The sequence below is a fragment of the Anomalospiza imberbis genome, chromosome 16 (genome assembly GCF_031753505.1).
Source record: "Anomalospiza imberbis isolate Cuckoo-Finch-1a 21T00152 chromosome 16, ASM3175350v1, whole genome shotgun sequence".
Classification (NCBI taxonomy): domain Eukaryota; kingdom Metazoa; phylum Chordata; class Aves; order Passeriformes; family Viduidae; genus Anomalospiza; species Anomalospiza imberbis.
The window spans coordinates 8,402,602-8,423,313 of record NC_089696.1 but is presented as its reverse complement, the minus strand read 5'-3'; the positions used below and the strand labels follow the sequence as shown (position 1 = coordinate 8,423,313).

The 20,712-nt window shown below is 41.0% G+C and overlaps 1 protein-coding gene across 4 annotated transcripts in view; it reads right to left on the bottom strand.

Annotated features, from left to right (window-relative positions):
- The window catches only part of XYLT1 (xylosyltransferase 1), a 179,601-nt gene that overhangs the window by 60,758 nt on the left and 98,131 nt on the right, over nucleotides 1-20,712 (bottom strand). For all 4 annotated transcript variants that reach the window (XM_068206859.1, XM_068206861.1, XM_068206858.1 and 1 more), the window contains 2 exons: nucleotides 3,442-3,614; nucleotides 2,601-2,803 (listed from right to left, as the gene is read on the bottom strand). In XM_068206859.1, the coding sequence (XP_068062960.1) occupies nucleotides 2,601-2,803; nucleotides 3,442-3,614 (376 nt within the window). The remainder of the gene's footprint in view (nucleotides 1-2,600; nucleotides 2,804-3,441; nucleotides 3,615-20,712) is intronic.

Below are 20,712 nucleotides of genomic sequence, written 5' to 3'. Positions count from 1 at the left end.
AGGCTTCATCATATTGTATTAACCCCACATACTGAGTATGGTTTTTTGACTTAGAAGGCTGGATTAGCTTTTATTATCAGAAGAGAAGTAGTAAAGGTTTCAGTATTACAGATGGAATGGCAGATGGGAAGCAAAAGCTTAATATGAAGCAGCTCTGGATAAAAACTATTAATCCACAAAATTCATATGTTCTTATGCAGGGAAACCTAGCAAAACCCACTGCAGTATGATTAACCAGAGAGAAATGTAAAGTGCCCCTTGCCCATTATCTGACAAACAATGGCATGGGGTCTGAAAAAAAAACAGAATCCCATAAACACCCTATTTACTATTTCCTGGAAAAACAATCAGCTCTCTCTGGATTATGCGGGGAGGTATTGCTTTCCTAAAGATTATAAATAATAATAATTTACAGCACTTCCACCATGAAAATTAAATGGACTCATATATATAAAATATTTGATGAGACAAGATTTTCCAGGGTTTAAAGCTGTAATATTCCATATTAAAAGAAATACTTAACATTACTGTCGGTGAAGTTGGAGCACTGAAAAAGGTTTATTATTTTTTGTTGAAGTGCATCATGGTATGAAGAGGAAGCACGTTCCCTTCAGTTCTGGTAACAGAGTGCTTTGGCAGGAAGGGAAGTGAGCACTTCAGAGCATGCCTGGGTGCTGAGAGCCCCCAAGAGCCACCAAGAGCCACTGAGAGGCCACCACAGAGCTCTGAGAGCAGCTGCAAGGGGCAAGCACAACCTTCCAGAGTTCCCCCTCTGAAGAAACAAGTGCCTGGAATTTCTCCAGCAGAGGTGGAATGACGGCAAGACAGCGTGGCACTGTCCCACCGACTCCATTAACACTGAACCAACTGCATCTGCCCCACAAAGGTGATGGCCATGTCTGGAAGCCACTGACCCCATCCGGCCCTGTGGTTTGACTTGCTCCACAGGGAACTAGGAACAGTGCAGACTGCCCCAGGTCATGGCCTCAGCATTACATGGTGGTTAGGGTGGACTCAACACCACAGGATAACTGGACACACCTGCTGGCACTAGTGTACAACCATAACAGACCTTCAGCACTCTCCTACAATTTATCCTGTTTAATTCACAGTGCCATCACCTACCTCTTCTATGATCCTGCATTAGTCCACTGTTTAGCACCAATACAGCATTCCTCACCAGGAAAGTGAATAATAGGGAATAACTAGCTAGCTTTCCCCAAAACTCAAGAGCTACACAGAAAACTACATACTCTCCCTTATAAGCAAGGTTGATGTGTCAAAATTGTTAGTTCTTTTCTTGTTGCACATCAAAAGTGTTTAAATACTATGATTTCTTAATTCAAGTCCCCATGTTCTAACATCAAGGCAGTCTCAGTAACTCTTGTGCTCTAATCTTTCTCCCCAAAATGTGTTGCATTTCACTGAGAGTGCTTAGAAAAGGGCATCAACAATAAAGCCTTTTGTCAGTCCTCACAAAATCCTTCCTAAGGCATAGGCTCAGGGGTTTTGTCATTGTTCACTTCAGTGGCAATTTCTGTCCAAGAAACACCTTCAGGAAGGGATTCAGACTTCAAGAGAGATCTTGAAGAAGCCTAACCAGTTGAAGCATATTTCTCTTCCAGGAATATTAAAACCATGTTGCATCATCACTCATCAGGGAGTCGCCCAAGAAAGTCACTTCCGCTTTCATTGGTTCATTTCAGTATAGAGGGAAACTGAAGCCACAAGAAGAATTTTGTGTTTCCTTCTTCTTAGTAACTCTTACAAGCTAAACCTAAAAACAGTTTCAGGATACTTGGGGTTTTTTTTTCGGTGGCTTTTTTTTGTTGTTGTTTTTGGGTGGTTTTTTTTTTTGTTTTTTTTTGGTTTTTGGGGGGGGGGGGGTTGGGTTTTTTTTACAGACTATCTCCTTTTGCGCAATATAGCAAATTTACTGAATGCAGCTCTGAGGCCTGGGTGATGTAAATCCAGAAAGAAGAAAGAATAGAATTTCATTTAAAATCACAAGCCTTATCATGTGATGGTGTGTGAAATTCTTAGCCTGATGCCATCTGAATGAGGATATTCAGGCAACGGTTGATACTGAGGATATAATTTACTCCTAGCAACTTATTTGTCACTTCTACAGCCGTTATCCTCCACAGAAAAAGTACTAAAAAAAGGGAGAGGAGTACCTGAATCTATATTCATACCTTCAACCCTTGCTGAGACATCAAATGACACTGTTAATCAGAGCCCTGGGAGGGAGGAATCTCTCCATGCATGAGTTTCATTTGCTGAGCTCCAGCATTTCTGGCTACTTTCCTCATCCTCTCTTGCAGGTACCCCTTTTGCTGGAAATAATGACTAACTGGATCAGCCTCTCAGTGAAAGTCCCCCCCAGGCAAATGGAAGACACACAGGGTACAGGCAGGTGGTTGAATCCTTGGCTAAATTGTGGCTGTCAGACACCAGCTCACCAGCAGGAGTTTTCTGCTGTAAAACAAAAGAAACTGCTCCTCTGCTTCTTGCAGCACAGCACAGACACGTCATTGCTTATCTCCATACTTACTTCCTTTAGGAGCAAAACATGTACATTCTTAAAATACTCATTGTACCTGATTGGGTAGTCGGCAGCACTGAGGTTAATGAAGAAATCCCAGGGCCAGTCACTCATTTCCATTAAGTCCTTCATGGTCTGCAGGTAGGTGGTCAGAAGACTTGCTCCTCCCCAGATAGTGGCCATTCTCCAGGAGGTGACTCTCACATTTGGGTACTGGCTGGCAAACTGCAGCACTTGTCGGTGCAAGTAATTGGATCGCTTTACAGGAGAAAAGAGTAACACATTCAAGTTATTCTGTCCAAAATTGTCTCTCCCTGTATTTACTAAAGGCCTACCCTACTTCTTGACTCACTGAGTGCTGCCACTGCTTTGCCCTCATTACTATTTCACACAACCTTCTTTTCCTAAATGTGCAGAGAACCCTGGTTAATATTTTTTATTACAACTACAGCAATCACTAACCAGTGTGATTAGCTTTATTAAACATTTGTCATCATAGAGCCCAAAGGGCTTTTGTAAAGGAGGTGACTGCTACCACCTCCCTTTTACAGTGTGTCACTTGCCCAAGGCACCTCAGGTCAGCTCTCCATCCAGTGGGCCACCACCTCACTCTGCATCAACTTATCAATTACTGCTAACTAAATGTACAACAGACAGACGAGGGGAGATACTCATTGACATAGAAGGAGAAATGAAGGCTGTTACATAAATAAGATAACAAGAAAAAAAAATTAAGAAAAAAAAAAAAAAAAGAGGCTCCAAACATGTAACAGATGGAGAGACAAAAAGTGACGTGCACTTTACGCAGCAGAGGTAAAGGGAAGATGAAGAAGATGACAAGGATGGGTAGACTGACAGATGGTGAGACAGGCAATTTATAACCAGTGATATATTACCTTGTCAACATGAATGTAATAAAAATGGTCTTTATGGTAAATAGCCTTAAACATGCGCTGGAGCTGCCGGGAAGCTCTGCCATGAACAACCAAGACAAATGCGATCCTGACTGGGTTGGCTGGCATGAATTCTACGGAGTCCTCATCCCACTGAACATTGTTGTTGGCTTTTCCTGTTTGAAAACAAAACACAGGACATCTCTGAGTGTATCCACAGGGCAGGGGTGCAGAGAGCAGTACACATTCCACTTGGCTCTTTCTTCAAAGGCCCTTTGTAGGGCAGGGAGAGAACTCACGAGGGGTGCCAGCCTGTGTCCCATCCAGTTTGTACACCTCTCCTTTGTCCCCACACAGGGCCACCACCCCTTGGGCAGCAGCCCATGCCCATGGGCCTTGTCCTGAGCAAGGCTGCACAAGCACAGACAAGTACCCAGATGTTTATGAGTTGTATCAAGCTCTGAGTACAGACATCTGAACTTTCAAAGGAAGCGCCACCAAGTTTGTAACTAGTGTCCAAAGTATTCAAACACTGACAAGGCTGACGTTCCCCCAGAAGTAACCCCTTGTTTAGCCAAAGCTGCTCATTCCCGTGATCAGCACAGCTCTGCTGAGAAGCTGGTGGAACTCTGCTACTGAACAGCTGCTGAAGATTATTGACTGATAGCATTTATTTGTAACAATAGATGCGCTCTGGAACATTTAAATGCAACCTGCATGTCTTCACTTTTTTCATGGAGGAGTGGGGCTCTTCCATTACTATGTAAAATACCTGTTCATTTTTATTTTAATAGAGTAATTTCTAGTCTTCCTGTTCTAAAGCAAACACCACTGTGTGAGGTTCAGACAGGATGATAAACTGAAGAGCTAGAAGGACATTTCTAATAAGAAATTTAAAGTGCTTTGGTTTTGGTTTGTGTACCCACTCTGCAATTCAAAAACCAGAACACAATGTAAGAAAAACATAATTTTATCCAAAACATGACATCCATTCTTCAGTGAAACAACACCATTCTTTAGTTCTCTGACCTTGTAAGGACCTTTCTCAACAAAAATGATTTAGAAAGAACCTGATATTTTGAATATTAGCAGACAAAGAAGGAAAGTACCTCCAAGCTGAAAATCTTCCTCCTGCCCCAATTTTCCTCTTGCAAATTTTAACTTTATTATTTTTTAAATGAAAGGAATAATGTTGTCTTAAAAGATACTTGATGTATGTCCCCCCTGCCAGAGGTACAATTTTCAAAATTCTAAGATCTGAGCTGTTACCAGTTTCTACACTTAGTGCTTTTTGTGATGTCCCTTTCTCCTCCCACCTCCACATCCCCACCACCTCAAGACTTCTCCTGCAGACAGCGGAGACATTTGCTCCAGGCTGTAGGACAAACTGAGGCTGTTTCTGGGCTCAGTTATCAGACAGCCTGAGTGCAGCTACAAAGCCCACTGCACCTTCCAGTTATTAAAAACACATGCTTATGTCTGTTTGATTTAAGGAACATGAAAGAAGACATTTGCCAAGAGTGAGAGAGGGAAAGACACTTTTCCCCAGGTTTTTGAAACTGGAAACATATGTTGGTAAAAGTAAACAATACCAAAAGCTTTCTTCTTTTCCAGATGTAACAATTACAAATAAAGGCTGGACACAGAAAAAAGACCTTTGCCTAATCCTTCTTGGACATCTCCTCCTCATTCAAGGCAGTAGTATAAACTTGGAAAAAACAGACCAACTGAATGTTTGCAGAGCACTGTTTAGGTGATCAAACAATTTGATCCCCTTAATTGTACTGAAATGCCCTTGAGTAATTGAAACACTCCTTTTAGACAGCCACAAGAGAGATCCTGCCGCAATGGAAGCAGCACATCCCAGAAGGGAATGTGCTGTCCCAGAATCTCCCACAACTCTCCCTTCAAGTTTCTCCTCAGCAGAGCTTCCCTAGCACACTTCTCTAAGTCAGAGTCTGTTTTCCCCAGCCTGGAGCCCCAGCAAAGCTGTACATGTCAGAGGTGTCCCCTGTGCCTAGAACAGGGATCTTTGCTGACTGTGTCAAGGGCTAAAAGGCAGCAGTGTGTGTCCAGGAGCACACACAGATCCCCCACACCACAGAGCCCACGGAGTCCCAGAGGCTCCCTGTCCCATGGAACATACCACCCCTGTCCTCAGCCCCTCAAGGAACATCTCTTTGCAGTAGTGCTGATCATAAATTAATGCAACTTTATTGTCTCTCTTGTATTCAGACCAGATATTAGGAAATTTCTAGCCCTGTGAATCACTCTTAACTTTACACGGGACACAAACAACTTAAATGGTATTTCTTTAAAAATCCTTCACCAATGCTTCACTAGGACTCAGAGGAATATTAAAACATTAGAAAGAAAGATTAATTTAATTTATTCTATAATTTGCAGTTTGTTTATTATGGCCATCAGCCTATGCCCAGTTCTACTGTTTTCTACTCTGCAGCTGATGAGCTTTGCCATGCACATGCTCAGGGTTTCTGCAGAGTGACAGGGACAAAAAGGGACTGTGAGAGAGAGAAAATGTGCTTGCAAAGAGAACTGACAGGGGAATGAAGGGCAATTGCAATTGCAAAAACAAGCCATTTTTCTTCTAAACTGTTTTCATTTCAAGCTGATGATGTCCCATCAATGAACTCAAATATTTTCAATGGTTTTCATTACATTTTTGGATACCTCTCTTTTGAAATCAGTGATTTTCTGCAATGATATGCAGAAGGTGAGGGGAATTTAAAATAGTCATATTGTGGGCCTTTTATTTTAATCTAACTTGCTGTCAATACCCACACTATCATTTATCCAGCAATTACCGAGAACAAAATCCTCTCAAATTTTCACCTGAAAGCCACCTCACTGCACCAGTTTTCTCTAATAGATTCCTGCAGTGACTTACTTTGTTCTCTTCTGTTTTCCTTCTCTAACATTTTAGTTTTTTCATGTGCTAGTTTCCTTCCTTCTCTTTTAGTTTAGGATTTTTATACCTGCATTTACCACCTGCATACTATTATGGCTTTTTTAATATAATCCTATTCGTGGCTGCCTGGAGTTTCACAAAGGAAGAATGCTACACTTTTTCCATCTGTCAGACTATCTGCTGCTTTGGTCTATACTGTCACTTCCCTGGTTTTAGCTCATGGCTGCTTAGCACCCTCTGTTTTGCAGACTGCTTCACTGATAAAGAACCAGCCTGGTTTGCAAAGAAGATGAAACTGGCAGGAAACATTCAGTTGAGGATCTGCTTACTAAAAAATACAGTAGGACTTCGGATCTGTATGGGCAACGTCAAGACCTGAATAGCTCCAGCCACTTCATTTCTATAAAACTCATGGAGACCAAAGCCTTGCTCATCATGTCAGTGCCTGCATCTTAATGAGCTGCCTCAGGTAGGAGCTCATCCTCTTCAGGCTGTTGGGACAGGACACACAGAAAATGCATCAGATGACTTCACTTAACATCCTACCATTCACTAATGACGAAAACCTAAAAGGATTTTAAGGAAGCACTTGGATTTGACAGCTACTTCAGTACATCACTATACTGCATTCTCCCCATGCACTAAAGCTCAACCTGGGTGCTGATTCCAGCTCCACCGTCAGCCACTTCAGTCCTGCAAAAAGCAGCTGCCAAGATCATCTTCTCACCCAGCAGCTACAAAGGATTCATGGACAGCTTCTTTCCTCTGCCTTCACTATTTCCAGCCTTCACTACACTTGCTACCTCTCAACATTCCATCATCTGCCTTTCCAAGAAAAATGAGTCAAGCCAACACAAGAGAATTCCTGTATCTTCCTGCACAGGTCACTTGGGGCAGTCTCAGTGGAACTGGAGGTGCACTCCATCTCACCTAGAAAGCTTCCTGGGGTGTGGGTATTGCCTGTTGAATGAAGTTTCCTACGTGTTTAGGGAATTCCCTTTTTCTGGGATAATTTACACAGATCAGTGCTTTACAAACTTTAATAAAAAGCCTGCAATGTCAATAGAAAGTAAAATAAAAACCATCAGTGCTTTATAAACCATAAAAAGCCCCCACAATACTAATACAAAGTAAAACAAAACTCATGAAGAATATGATTTTTACAGTTCCATATTGGAAGCACAGCTCTACCCTCAAAATTGCTTTGCACATCTGAGTCAGTAGTGAGTGAATGGAACATTCTATTTATGGCCACTTGGCACAGGTGAAACAGCTCTGGCCTTGAAGCAGGACTTGTCTTAAGCTTCCTCAATGTTTGCTGTTTCATTACACAATGGGAACAGGGGACAGAAGAGCAACTTCTCATGTCGCCTTGCTCCAGAGAAACTGGAACCTCAGCAGAAGGGGAAGTGCACACCCAAGCTCATCTTCCAGCCCTTGTATCAAAGAGCATTTATTGTGCTACTCTCCACTGAAAACAAAACCACATCACATTGCTCTGTCACCAAATGTCTTTCACAAACTTACTGAGAAAAGTAAAATCTCCCCTTTTGCTTCCTGCTCAAAGCCTGACAGGCCTGACATCAATGTGTTAGCAGGAAAACCTGTACCTGTTTTTGAAGATAGCAGGATAATCTCAGCTCTAGTGCAATTTTAGCTTGTATTTGCCCAGAGAAATCAATACTCATAATTAAGAGCTTAATCTTCAACTGTTGCAGTATTACTGAATTCCAGAATAATGAAGATAGTGCAATCATTTTCACATTTGTTGTGATGCCAGATTATGTTCAATAATCCTCCAATGTAACTCAGAGCCAGCCTGCTGATCTCTTCCCTCTACTGTTAATTAATGGGATCACACTTCCACAGCAGCACAAAGCAATCTTTCAATCTATTTTGTGAGCCATCTTATATTTTGTAAATCAATCCATCATCTTCAGTTCTCAGTTTGGTATTGTCCTGGCTGTCCAACAGATTTCCTCTGCACAGAGAGACCTGGATGCTGCCGACACCATCTGAGCACAGCTGCATGTGTACCCTGTGCCTAGACCCATAAATCAATGGATAGAGGACATTAGTAGAGTTATTGCTATGTAGTTCAGCAGAGTATTTGCTGCTATTACATCCATGAATGCAATCAGAAGCCCTGTCATTATAGCAGAAGTATGAGCCATAATCACTCCAAAGAGGCAGATCTCTGTAGTCCCTACTTAAAACTCCTAGGAGCAGCTCCATTCCCTTCAGTGGGACCATTTCTGCAACAGCCAGCTGATTGGTAGTTGCTGAACTCAGACTTCCACTATAAACTCCTTTTCAATTGCTCACAAGTCAACAACACAGCAGGTTGAAAATTTCCAGGCTTGGCTTTCATCTAAAAACATTTTCCATTTTGATTAGAGCACAGACAGGTTTGCTGTGTTCAAATGGTGGCAAGACCAAAAATAAATAAATAAATACAATGTTTTCATTTAGGACACAAAAATTTTGTATCAGACCTAGTAATAGAAGTAGTTGGAGGGTTATATAAAAACCACAAAAAATGTCACTGAGCAATTTACCAGTGAGCCAGGACCTGAAGAGAAGTCTTTGTCTGAGGGTTTGATAACAGCAACATTGCCCTGGGCTGAGCCAGAACTCTTGCTGGAGCTAAGCCCCAGTGGTCCATCACAGCAAGTGCATCTCTTGCCATGAGGCTCCAGAGGGGAAGGTCTGTCTTGCTGCAGTACCCTCCAGTGAGGATGCCCTGCAGAGGAAAGCTGACTTTTGAAGCACAGTGTATGTTAATCATACTTAGATGAAAAGACCATTTTTCCTATGCCAGAACCTAGAAAACTTTCTTTAGCAACATTAGTCCCAACTTTGGGATGCCAACTTTCACTTCCAGTCTAAAAAATTATTTACTTGTTTCCATGGTGGTCCTTGTGGAGATCTTCAGTGAAAGAAAAGATTTCAGGTGAGCACTGATTACATATATACATTTTAAAAATTATTACAATTATGAATATGTAAAATGCCCACTGGTCTCTGGTCTGTTCACTGTGCAGAAAACTCCTCTGGTATATAAGATATCTACCATAATGTGGAATCAGCACCTTGTGTGCCCATTGAGCCCAGCACATGCACTGCCCAGGTCAGTGAGGGGCTCTAGCAAAGCAAACCAAGCTCCTAAAGAAGATAATTATTATGACTGGTGTGGCTTTTCCTTGTGGGTTTTAACTTGCTCAGCAAAGTAGGAGAGGTGAAATCAGTTGAGATGATCTTCTGCACAACTGTTCCCAGGCATGGGGATTAGAGAGGAATGGATATGACTTACAGAATGAAGTATTGCTAGGTATGTTCTCTTTCTTTAAGGAAATCTGTAGATTTCCTTAAAACTGCTGTTACCTGTAGTTTTTATCTCTGAGTTAGCACTGAGCACTTTGGAAAAAATTTTAGAAATCACACTGCTATTGAGGAGGAGTGGATATTCAATTTTTTTTGCAGTAATATTTTATCTCCACAGCCCTGTTCTACAACTTTTCTGTTTCAGACTCTATCAAAAATTACAGGGACAATTTATGATCCTCTGTTAACTTCATATGATCAAGTAACCCATAAGCAAGAAATCAATGCAAGGCAGGAGGGAAGCAGTGAGACATAATTTAGAAGCACTCAGTGGCTACTGCATTTAACATTAAAGAGACAGATTTCAGTAATGTTCTTTCCATGCTGAGAAGAAGTCCTGGTTTGGAACAAAGGAGCTGCTGATGTGGGCATTTTAAGTCTTCTTTAATAATTTCAGAGGGTGACAGCATAAACTTAGGGCAGTCAGAGGAGAAGAGTCACTGCTTACAGATGGAAATTCCCTTCATGAGATCACTGGAAGTTTCTCTATAGTGAGTTTCTGAGCTGAGAAGCAGCTCTGTATCCCTGAAAAATGTCTATAAATAAAGGGAAACTCACTGTAATTACAGATGTAGGTTCAGTTCTGCTGTCCATGAACAGAAAAATAAAAGGCATGAAAGAAGACAGGTAGAAAGAGGATACACGTAGAACTGTTTCATATTCACAGCTGGATTTTAAGAAGATTTTTTTTTTCTATTTTATTCTAAGGGAAAAAAAACCCCAAAGATATTTCTCAGTTTGGGAATTTAAAAGAAACCACTTCCAACCCAGCTTTGTCATCCTCCTGTTACAGCTATGTAATGTTTCTGCTGCATGCGGTACTTCCAAGACCCACTCAAGAACCCATTGGAGCAGACATCACCCATTATACAAATCCACAAAGACACCCTGCAGCAAAAAATTTGGTGGATGTGTCTTTTTTCTCATGATTTGCAGATTTCATTGTAAATGAAGAAATATAAAAACCTTGAGAACAAGGACAGACATTTTTTTGTATCACAAAACCTGCAAAAGCAGTTGGGATAACACAGAACTGTTCAAAACCAACCTTCAGGGTCTGTGTATGTATGTGTGTGCAGCAGCAGCACACTCATTCACTAAATTTCTAGCAAAAGCAGGCAGCATTTGGTTTGAAGCAGCTTACCATATTTCAAACAAAAAATTGCTTCTATCTTGCAGTCAGTATTGAGTCATTACTGAAACCATTTTTATGATTTGCAAATGACCAACTAATTATCAGATTCCACTATACTGCACTTGCAATGCACACTAAACTTAATTTACTACAATACTTATCTAGGCAGGCCAATCATCTCTGTAACAAGCTTGCTTTCCTGACTATTCTAATTATGAAAATGGTAGCATTCCTGGGAGACAAATCTCAATTATTTGTAGTTTTGCTGGAGTGTGTTAGTCAAGCATTTTCTCTCTATTCCTACCGACTGCCATGAATAAATAACACTCAAAAGCAACTGAAAATTAATTAATGTTGAATTAGAATGAATCTTGTAATAATAGTGTTTATCATATCAATTAACAGCCAATTAGCACATTGTGATCAGTGTTATTAGGGTGAATACAGAATGCCTTTTAAAGGAGCATCAGGCTATTTTTACTATATTCAGTGACATTACTGGACTTCAGAGACGTAACATAAAGCAGATCCAAGAACAGACACAAATATTCTTTGCAATGACCATTGATTCCTCTTGCACCTTACACCTTAGTTTGACTTCACAGCCCAAAACTCAACCAAGTCCTGGGCTGCATCCAAAGCAGCGTGGCTAGCAGGTCAAGGGAGGGGATTCTGCCCCTCTGCTCTGCTCTTGTGAGACCCCACCAGGAGAGCTGCAGACACTTCTGATGCCCCCAACATAAGGACATGGAGCTCTTGGAACAAGTCCAGAAGGCCATGAAGTTGGTAAGAGGACTGGAACACCTTCCTTGTGGAGACAGGCTGAGAGAGCTGGGGCTCTTCAGCCTGGAGAAGAGAAGGTTCTGTGGAGACCTCATAGGAACCTTCCAGTGTCTGAGGGGGGCCTGCAAGGAGAGGGACCCTTTGTCAGGAACTGTAGTGACAGGACAAGGAGCAATGGGTACAAACTGAAAGAGAGGAAATTTGGGTTAGCTACTAGGAAGAAATTCTTTACCATGAGTGTGGTGACATACTGGAACAAGTTTGCCCAGGGAGGCTGCGGATGCCCCAACCCTGGAAGTATTCAAGGCCAGGATGGATAAGGCCTTGAGCAACCTGGTCTAGTGGAAGGTGTCCCTGCACATGGCAGGATGATCTTTAAGGTTCCTTCCAACCCAAACCATTCTTTGAGTCTGTGACTTAACATTTGAGAGGTAACACCCTTGGAAACCACCAAAAAAGAGGAAGACCACTATTTACAGGTGCCTGTGTCACAGAGCCTTAAGAAGAAACTCAAAAAAAAGAGATTTTTAAGCTTGGCTTGGCTCTCATGGACAAACCCGCAGCCCATTCCCAGTGGAATGGGAGTCAAAACTTGTGAAGCCAACCAGCTCATCACTGCAATCAGGAGCAGCCCCTGAGTGCACCAGTTCCATGACAATACACCCAAGATAAACGGGAAAAAGACAGCAGTCCTGTCTTTTTTGGCTAACACATAAGGTGTGAGAGTTTTCTCACTGTGTGGAGCCACCCTCTGACAGAAAGCTCACTGCAGGAGGAGACACTTCATTCAGCTCTTGTGCTCCAAGAGCTGACTTGTGCTCGTTACGGGGAGAAAGGTTACAGAAGGCAAGAAGTGAAAGGATTGAAATGAAGCATGTGTTTAGTTATCTTATCCACAACTGGTTGTTGCTAAGGTTGCTCCCATCAACAGCTCCAAACTGATGAGAACAGGAATTTGTCATACAAGAGAAGTCATCCCACCACTCCCAAGAAAACTGATGACACAAACCCAGACTGAAATATTTATAAAATCTCATTCACAGTTTGCATTTTCTGAACAACCAACTACTGATTTAGGTGGCCTGAATTGCACCCCCGAGGCTGCCAGCCCTGTTGCTGCAGATGGATTACATCCCAACTGGAACACCAGTGACAGCCTCACCACCCTTCATGCCAAAACCAACAATGGGCTTTGGAATCAGCTCTTCTCTGAAAAGCCTTTAGATTTCTCGTGCAGGACAAGAAGAAAATGTAGAAAATGCCCTTATTTCAGTTCAGACTTTCTCTTCTGCCTCAAATCATCAGGAAGTTTAAGCCTTCAAGGAACAGAAACTTGAAAGTCAATCAGTTACTATGGAACAACCAACATAACAAATACTAAGCAAAATAGCAACAGAAGTATATCAAGGCTTATACTTCAAATTAGCATTTGAAACAGCCTTTGCTGATTGGAGTGTCTGTTCCAGTGTGTTTGGAGACTGGCACGCCGTAACCTTTACACCATCTCTTCCTCTCATGCTCACAGCAAGAATAATCAATAAGGAGTGAAAACACAAGCAATTACACACATCTCTACTTCACATAACCTCCCAGGAGATATTATGTACTGCTGAGACTATCAAGAAAAGAATAGGTAGATAAAAGCATGTTTGTTACCTGCCTGATCAATGTTTTCCCTTTCTGTTTTACTGTGCTGTCATCTTTCAAGTCCTATGTAAAGTACCTCTTTCCCCAAATAATATTAAGAAATTAACAGTTAATCATTACAATCAGCTGGTGTAAGGCCAGGACCAAGTTAATTTATACCATATGAGTATCTGGTCTGTTAACTCAAAGTTAATCCTCCCTTTGAGATTCCATTACATCTGTCTCCTATTTTTTGAATGTAGAATTGGAAGGACAGAGTCTGCCTTTATTCTCTGTTCAAGATAATTATGAACATAGTGTTGGAAACAGACCAAAAAATAAAGACTTTCACATGTATTTACATAGCTAGTTTGAAAAGGTCAAGTTAGGTACTGAGAATAAAGGCTGCACTAGCAAAAGCAAGAATCAAAAAAAGCAAGAATCATACCTGTTCCCTGTGTCAACACAGTGCAAAATGGGAAAGTTTAGCCTCATGTTTTAGCTGGCACTTGCAGTGTGAGTGAAATTAATGGGAATTTCACAATACAGTCAAAAGAGAGAGAAAAGGTAAATAGCACAGCTCTGTGCAGATTCACTCCAAAGCTGTCAGGATCTGCTTCCCTTGCATCCCTTTGAGTTAAACTTTACAAGTTTCAAAGGCTGCAGGGCTGGGACTAAGTGCTGCTAAGAACCTCACACTGTGGCAATAAAAGATGTGCCAGACATCAGATTCACGTATGTGTAGGTACAATAAATACATATATGCCTCGAGTTTGTATACACTGGTAGATTAGCTAGGAAACAGTGGGAATTGAAGCATTGAAAGTAAAACAGCACACCTAAAAAACAAGCTTCCCCAAGAAACAAATGCAGTTTCTCCACTCAGAGTATACATTTTTCAGCATAACTGATTTTTTGACACATAACTGTTGTCAAATATCCATTATGTCAAAGGACACTGGCAAGCAATGGCTTTGTCAAATGACCCAAAGTACTTTTCATTTGCCCATGTGAATAGTAACATATGAATTATTTTATAATTGATCAGCTTTTGTGCTTCCAGAAAGCACCTGTGTATTCCTTGCTACCATGTGTACTACATAAAGGATTATTGTGGAATGTGAATAATTTTACTCAACAGAGAAGGAAGAAAGGACCAATCTTCTCTGAGTATATTGCTTGTCAGACAGAGGAACACAACATAATAATATTGTGACATTTCCACCAGCAAATAGATTCTACTGCAAGCAATTAACACTGGTTCCTTCAGCAGACTTCAAAAATGTAATCGTATGGTATGCTCAGTTACAATAACATCTGATTAATAAATGACACTGCACTACTTGAGCTAGATTTTAGCATATACAGACAGGTTAAAACACAAGACAAATAGATGGATGTAAATTCTTGCACAGGCCACCCTTACACCCCCAAATTGTTCATTAATATGGAAAATGTTAAGGACATAAATATTCACATTTTCAGAAAAAACAAGCACCAGTGACAATGAGTACTCTGGATCTAACTAAAATAGAGAATTTTGGTCTGTGCAGTGCATATACCAGCCTATGTCTCTCCTCCTGGAGAAGGGCAAGGTAGGGCTGGGCTCTCCTTCCTGGCTGGAATGCTTTCCAGAAGCTGCTTCTGATCAAGAGGGATTAGTAAAGATGGTTTAAGAAGGGAAAAAAAAAATCATCGGGCATTAATCCTCTAAACATTTCATAGCCAACATATCTTTAACACAATCCCTCTAATCCAATTAGGGTGCCTTGAAAATCATATCTTGAATTCCATACTTCACTGTGATGGGCTCTGTACGAGTGCACTCAGCAGAGAGCTGCTGAGCACCTGCTGTGCTCCACAGCCCCCTCCCCACCCTGAACTGAGCCCAGCCCTGCCTGGAGCAGCCCAGCTCCAGCTGCAGCAGCACCAAACCTGAGCCCTGACACATCTGTCAGGGTCAGCACTTTCAACATTCACCCCTTTGAAACAGCAGGGAAAACAACTCAATACAAAGCTTTTGCCAGCAAGGAACAAATTAATATGAATTAACTGAGCTTGGTTTTTTAAATGTTCTTATGAAAATTGTTTGGACTGGTATTCATGAGGATGTATATTCACACTTAAAGTGATAGGCAAAGGATAGAACAAAACAGCATGGTCTTGTTGCTAAAATAAAGGACTTGCACTCCATTACTCCATCACAGAATAAAAAGATCCCATTAACATACAGCTAGAGGAAAACAAAGGGAAAATCAAATTGCCAGCATCAGAAAATGTTCAATAAAAGCAACATAAAGTGATTCTTCTGTATTTCAATTGACATTACAGTTTTGTTAAAAAAATCCAATGTGCAGAAAACATCACTTTATTGACTAAATAAATTACTGGCTGCTGTTAAAAGCATCTGGGGAGAATTTGTATGCAAAATGCATTCTCACAATAATACCATAATTTAAAAGTGAGTTATAAATTTCTCTCAGATTTTAACAAGTCTATGATGGCCTTGGATGTCAAGGAGCTGCTTAAACAGTAACTTGTAAAGGGTCTTCTCTATACTGCACAAGAGGAGTATCTGCGCAATGTCTGAAAGCAAAAATTCATGCTGACTTCTCACAGACAAAAATAATAATGGGGATCATTTCTAAAATTATCTTAACTCTGCCCCTCACAGTCTCTCTTCCCATTCTGCAACTTCATTTCATGTCAGCAGTCAGAGGTACTAAATTTGGCCCCAGGCACTTCCCATTTCCTGCAGCTGGGACTGATCCTGCCTCCCAACACTGCTGCCTATGTGCTGGCAGGGTTTGAGCAGGACCTTGGCACAGGGAGGCTCTGCTTGTGCACAGCTCATCCCACCCCTCTGAATTTGTGGAGCCTGGCAGAGGTGAGCTGTGCAATAGTGTGGATCTCCAGGAATAACTCAAAGGTGCAGCACACTGTGAGATAGGGCACACAACCAAGTTGTTATGCATTTTAATTAGGTAAAGCAAGTGCTAAAAACTGCTTTGAAGGTCTAGATGTAATCCAGTTGTATTGCTTTCCTATATTTGGGGTTTCCTCTTGCCATCTCTCATTCATACACAAACTATTTGATCATCTCTATCACAAAGGGAGGCTTAAAAGACGAAAATAAAAAAACCCAATCTCAAACAACTCATGTTGAGATGTAATTCAGTTTCTCCTTCTCTAAAATGACAGAGCCCCAAACAAATTCATTCACAACTTGGCTTTTATGGTACAGTAGGGCATGAAAATCATCAACTGGCTGCAAAACTGCTAAGTAAACCTAATTTAGGAGATGAAAATGTGTGAAACACAAGTAGCATCTCACAGATTGTAAAATGACATGTTTATTTAAAAAAGAGACCAAGAAAAATAAGAAATGTTGGCAGAGGATTGCAGTAACAACCCAAAGGCTCCCTGGCTGTCGGGTGGTCAGAGCTGCCCAGGACCTGCACACTCCCAGCCAGGGCAGCTGCTCACAGCCCTCAGACACCCAGCACCACAGAGAGGGAGGCAGGAAAAAAGCCCCAGCAGGTTTTTTGCAGAAATAGTTCTGTACTTCACTATCCAGAGAGGTAGGGCCAGCAGGGACCCCAATGGCAGCAGCTCAGCACAGAGAGAACAAACAGCACCGGAGAGCCAGGAACCATCGAGGTCTCCAGCGAGGTCTGCTCTCACTGCAGCAGCTGCTCTGCACACACTCCTGGCAGGCTCTGCCTGTCAGGAACTCAACCTCTCACAGCTTAAAAGCTAAACCCCCCAAAGATGATTTGCAATTGAGCCAAGAAGAAATACTATTTGTTAAGGCAAGGAGGTAGTTATTGAGTAGTAACAACATAACTTCATTCAGTTCATCTGCTGAATTAATTTCAGTCCATCTACTCTGCAGCCCCTCTGAAGTCAATGGAGAATGGACAGTGTAAAATCAGTATCAAAAGAGAATCAGCATATCTGCGCCAAATTCTGCTCATGTTCCAGTTCTGAACAGCCCCTGATCTATAAAAATGCAGATTAACTTTGAGCCTCCTTAACAATCCTCCATTATGGCTAAAAGAATCAAAAACACCTGAGCTGCATTTTCTTTCAAGTATAATTTAATTTCCCCATCTTTATTTTGACATAAAAAGAATGATGAAAAATCTCTTCATGTTATTTCTCAAGACACGACTGCTAGAAGGTGAACTGTTTACCCACACACACACCATTCATTCTCACCCTTTTTCTATGAGACTGGATCACCTTGCCCTTGTCACAGCAAGTACCAACTTTATGAAAGAACACTTAATTTCTGGAATGACTTTTTATGTCAACTAACCCAATGTCTCCTGACAACAAATACTTACTGTTCAACAGCACAACTTTCTTAGAGAAGACAACATCTGAAATAGAATGCCTGTGCTGACAACATTTTTATTAGAACAAAATCATTTTATAAATCCAAAAGTGAATCAGTATGGAAAAGTTTTATATTATTGTAAATGAAGAATTATTTAAAAGTAAAAATTATACTTGACACTGTAATTACATTGCCCCAGAGTATAATCCCAAAAGAACACAGAGACCTTTTGCCAAAGGTGATTTGAGTGTTAATATGAAACTCAACGTGGGCTCATTTTAATTACATATGTGCCTGCTGAGAACATATGATCGAGTCCAAAAAGCTAATTCATTGTCAGCATGACAGCAGGACCTAATATTAAATCTTGCACACCAAGTAAATTTTCCAGAGTACCAATTACTACACAAAAATAGGACACACTGCAAAAGTGGTAATCAGCATGAAAGCAAAAATACAAAAAAATATTTCCAAACAGAGCTCAGCTCTGGGCCAGCAGTGGTACAGGAAATCTCCCAGCAGTTCATCCTTTTTTCTTCAAAAGCAGCAACATTCAGTTGGTCCATCTCTAACCCTACTGACACCAGGTTTGCACTGACTTCCACAGCATTGATTCTCACTGGCACTGTAATCAAGTGGCACTGTTGTCTATAAAACTCTTTAGCAATATGTAACAGCACTTCAAAGTAGATTTTAGTGTGCTTTTTTCTTTCTCTTTTTTTAGACTTAGTCCTAAATTTTCTTAATTTTGAAGAAATTACGGAGTGATTTTGTGTTCTCACAAGTTCCTGACAGGTTTCTGGCACTGAAAAAAATGTTAGGAGTAAGTTTATAACTCTTAATGCTAACAGGCATTTTGGTTTACTTTTAATTGTGGATAAATTCATGCATCAGTCAGTATTTTCTACAGAAAGTGCCTGGAGTATGAAGAGGAGAACCCGGAGTCACAAGGATGAGCTAACGCTGGGGAAACAAGACATAACCACAAGTCTGGAGGCAGCAGAGACCCAGCCAATACTTCTCACTGCATCTTTACCTGCCCTTTTGTTGCTTTACTGATGCATTATTAATTAATAACTACTGAGCGTTCCCAACAGAGCATTTTAAATAACAGCTGAATTTCTTTATGGATGATTATGAATCATAAAAGTAAGTCTGCAATGTTCAAAGCAATAAACAAGCCCAGGTAGGGAGCCTGAACTGCTACAAAAACTGCCCTTTGAAGCTTGAGGTTTTGGGGGTTCCTAAATGTCTCCTGTGTAGTATTACACAATTTCCAGTCTAGCTTAATCCAATTAGTCGGAAGAAATGTAGGATTTCCTCTGTTTTGCCTCAGCACAGGCAGATGCTTTTTGAAAGGGAGATGATGGCATTTTAGAAAAGCTGCAGGGTTGGTTTGGTTCACCGCTTTATCCAAATGAAGCTACACCAATTTAGGCCAGCTAACAATTATAGTTTTCAGTTCTCAACTCAGACAATGTAAAGAAAATTGTCAAATCACAATTATTTCTAAGCAAGATTTATGCAAATGATGAAAAATATTTCAGCAGATCTGAAATGTATTATTCAGGGATGATGCAAGGTTTTCACATTCTACTTGAATTCTGGACAAAACTTACCAAGTACTGAAGGTGTACTTAGGGCACCTCTGTGGTATTGCAGCTGGATAGTTTTAGACATAGTTGAAATAAATTTGTAATGCTTTAAGATGAAAACTCATTTGGAGATTCTATTAATCCATAGGATAATTTTTCCTATCTCCACCTCAAAAAATGAAAAGCCTCCTACTATTTGAATAAAATTCCAGCATTAGTTTTCAAAAATATTGCTGCCTTTAAAGCAGAAAGGAACTCGCATTCCTATTCACTCTTCACTAGACTTAGTTACTATCTGAATAAAGATTTCTTTTTTTTTTTTTTTCCTTTTTTTTTGCCTATAGACTATCCTTAATATTTCTTTCTGGTGTTTAAACTGGTACTTGCACAGGAAAAAGGCAGGTTCAGCTGTGCTTGCTGATCCTTTTATCTGCCTCCTGACAAATAATCCAGGTCCTTGCAATATAACACTTGGTAGATGGGGTAGAAAACAAGTTGCCTACACCATTTTCTGAACAATGAAATACAGAACCATTAAGCTGTATTAAGGCAAAGTGCAGACAAAAGGACACCAGTAAGAGGCCACACAGGGCAGGGCACCCAGGTTCCCAGCACTGAACACAAATGGTCTGTTTTGTTGGCCATTTGTAGGGGAACAGCCTCACCCCCAGCTCCCAGGGACAAATCCCAAAGCCCCCTGTGCTCTTCCCAAGCCACGTGCTGCTGTTGTGCCATGCAGCCTGCCCTTGCACACCTGAGCACGGGGCAGTGGCAGCTCAGTCCCCAGGCCAGGTGCCCCATGTGCCCTGTGGCCACTCTGCTGCTGCAGGGAGCCTCCTGCAGCTCCTGCCAGGCCCTGCTGTGCCCTCCAGGACAGCCAGCAGGGGAAGGTCAGCTCAGCTCACACTGCTCTGCTCAGCCCTGGAGACAATTTTTACTCATCTTTCAAAGCAGACAGAATCTGCTCTTGATTCCCCAGACAAACTACTACTATGCTTTTTCTTTCTGGTATTTCTTTCTGTCTTCTAATCTTCATTCTTCTGGTTTATGGTTCAGTCCTTCTACAGGGATTCATAGAAAATAAAAAGAATAACACCTTTTTTACTTTCAGATATTAAGATGGATCATTATTCCTCCTAATGTGTTAGAAGATATTTATCAGTTTGACTTACGAGGCCTTTCTGACTGTGAAGACCTAAACATTGATTTAATGCCAACTTAAAGACTACTAAAAGTGTAGGAGATTGCATTAGATAAATAATTTAACAATAAAAGGTATATCAAGGCAGACATTATTGCAACCTTCCACCAATCAATCACCATTTTCCATGTTTATCCAATTTTCATCTCAAGGTTCTGTATATCAAATTGCCCAGACATACACTACACAACTGAAATAACTTCATCATTGAATAAAATTGCATAGCCATTAAAATTCTCTAATATCAAGAGAGCTGACATTATATTAAACATCGGCCTC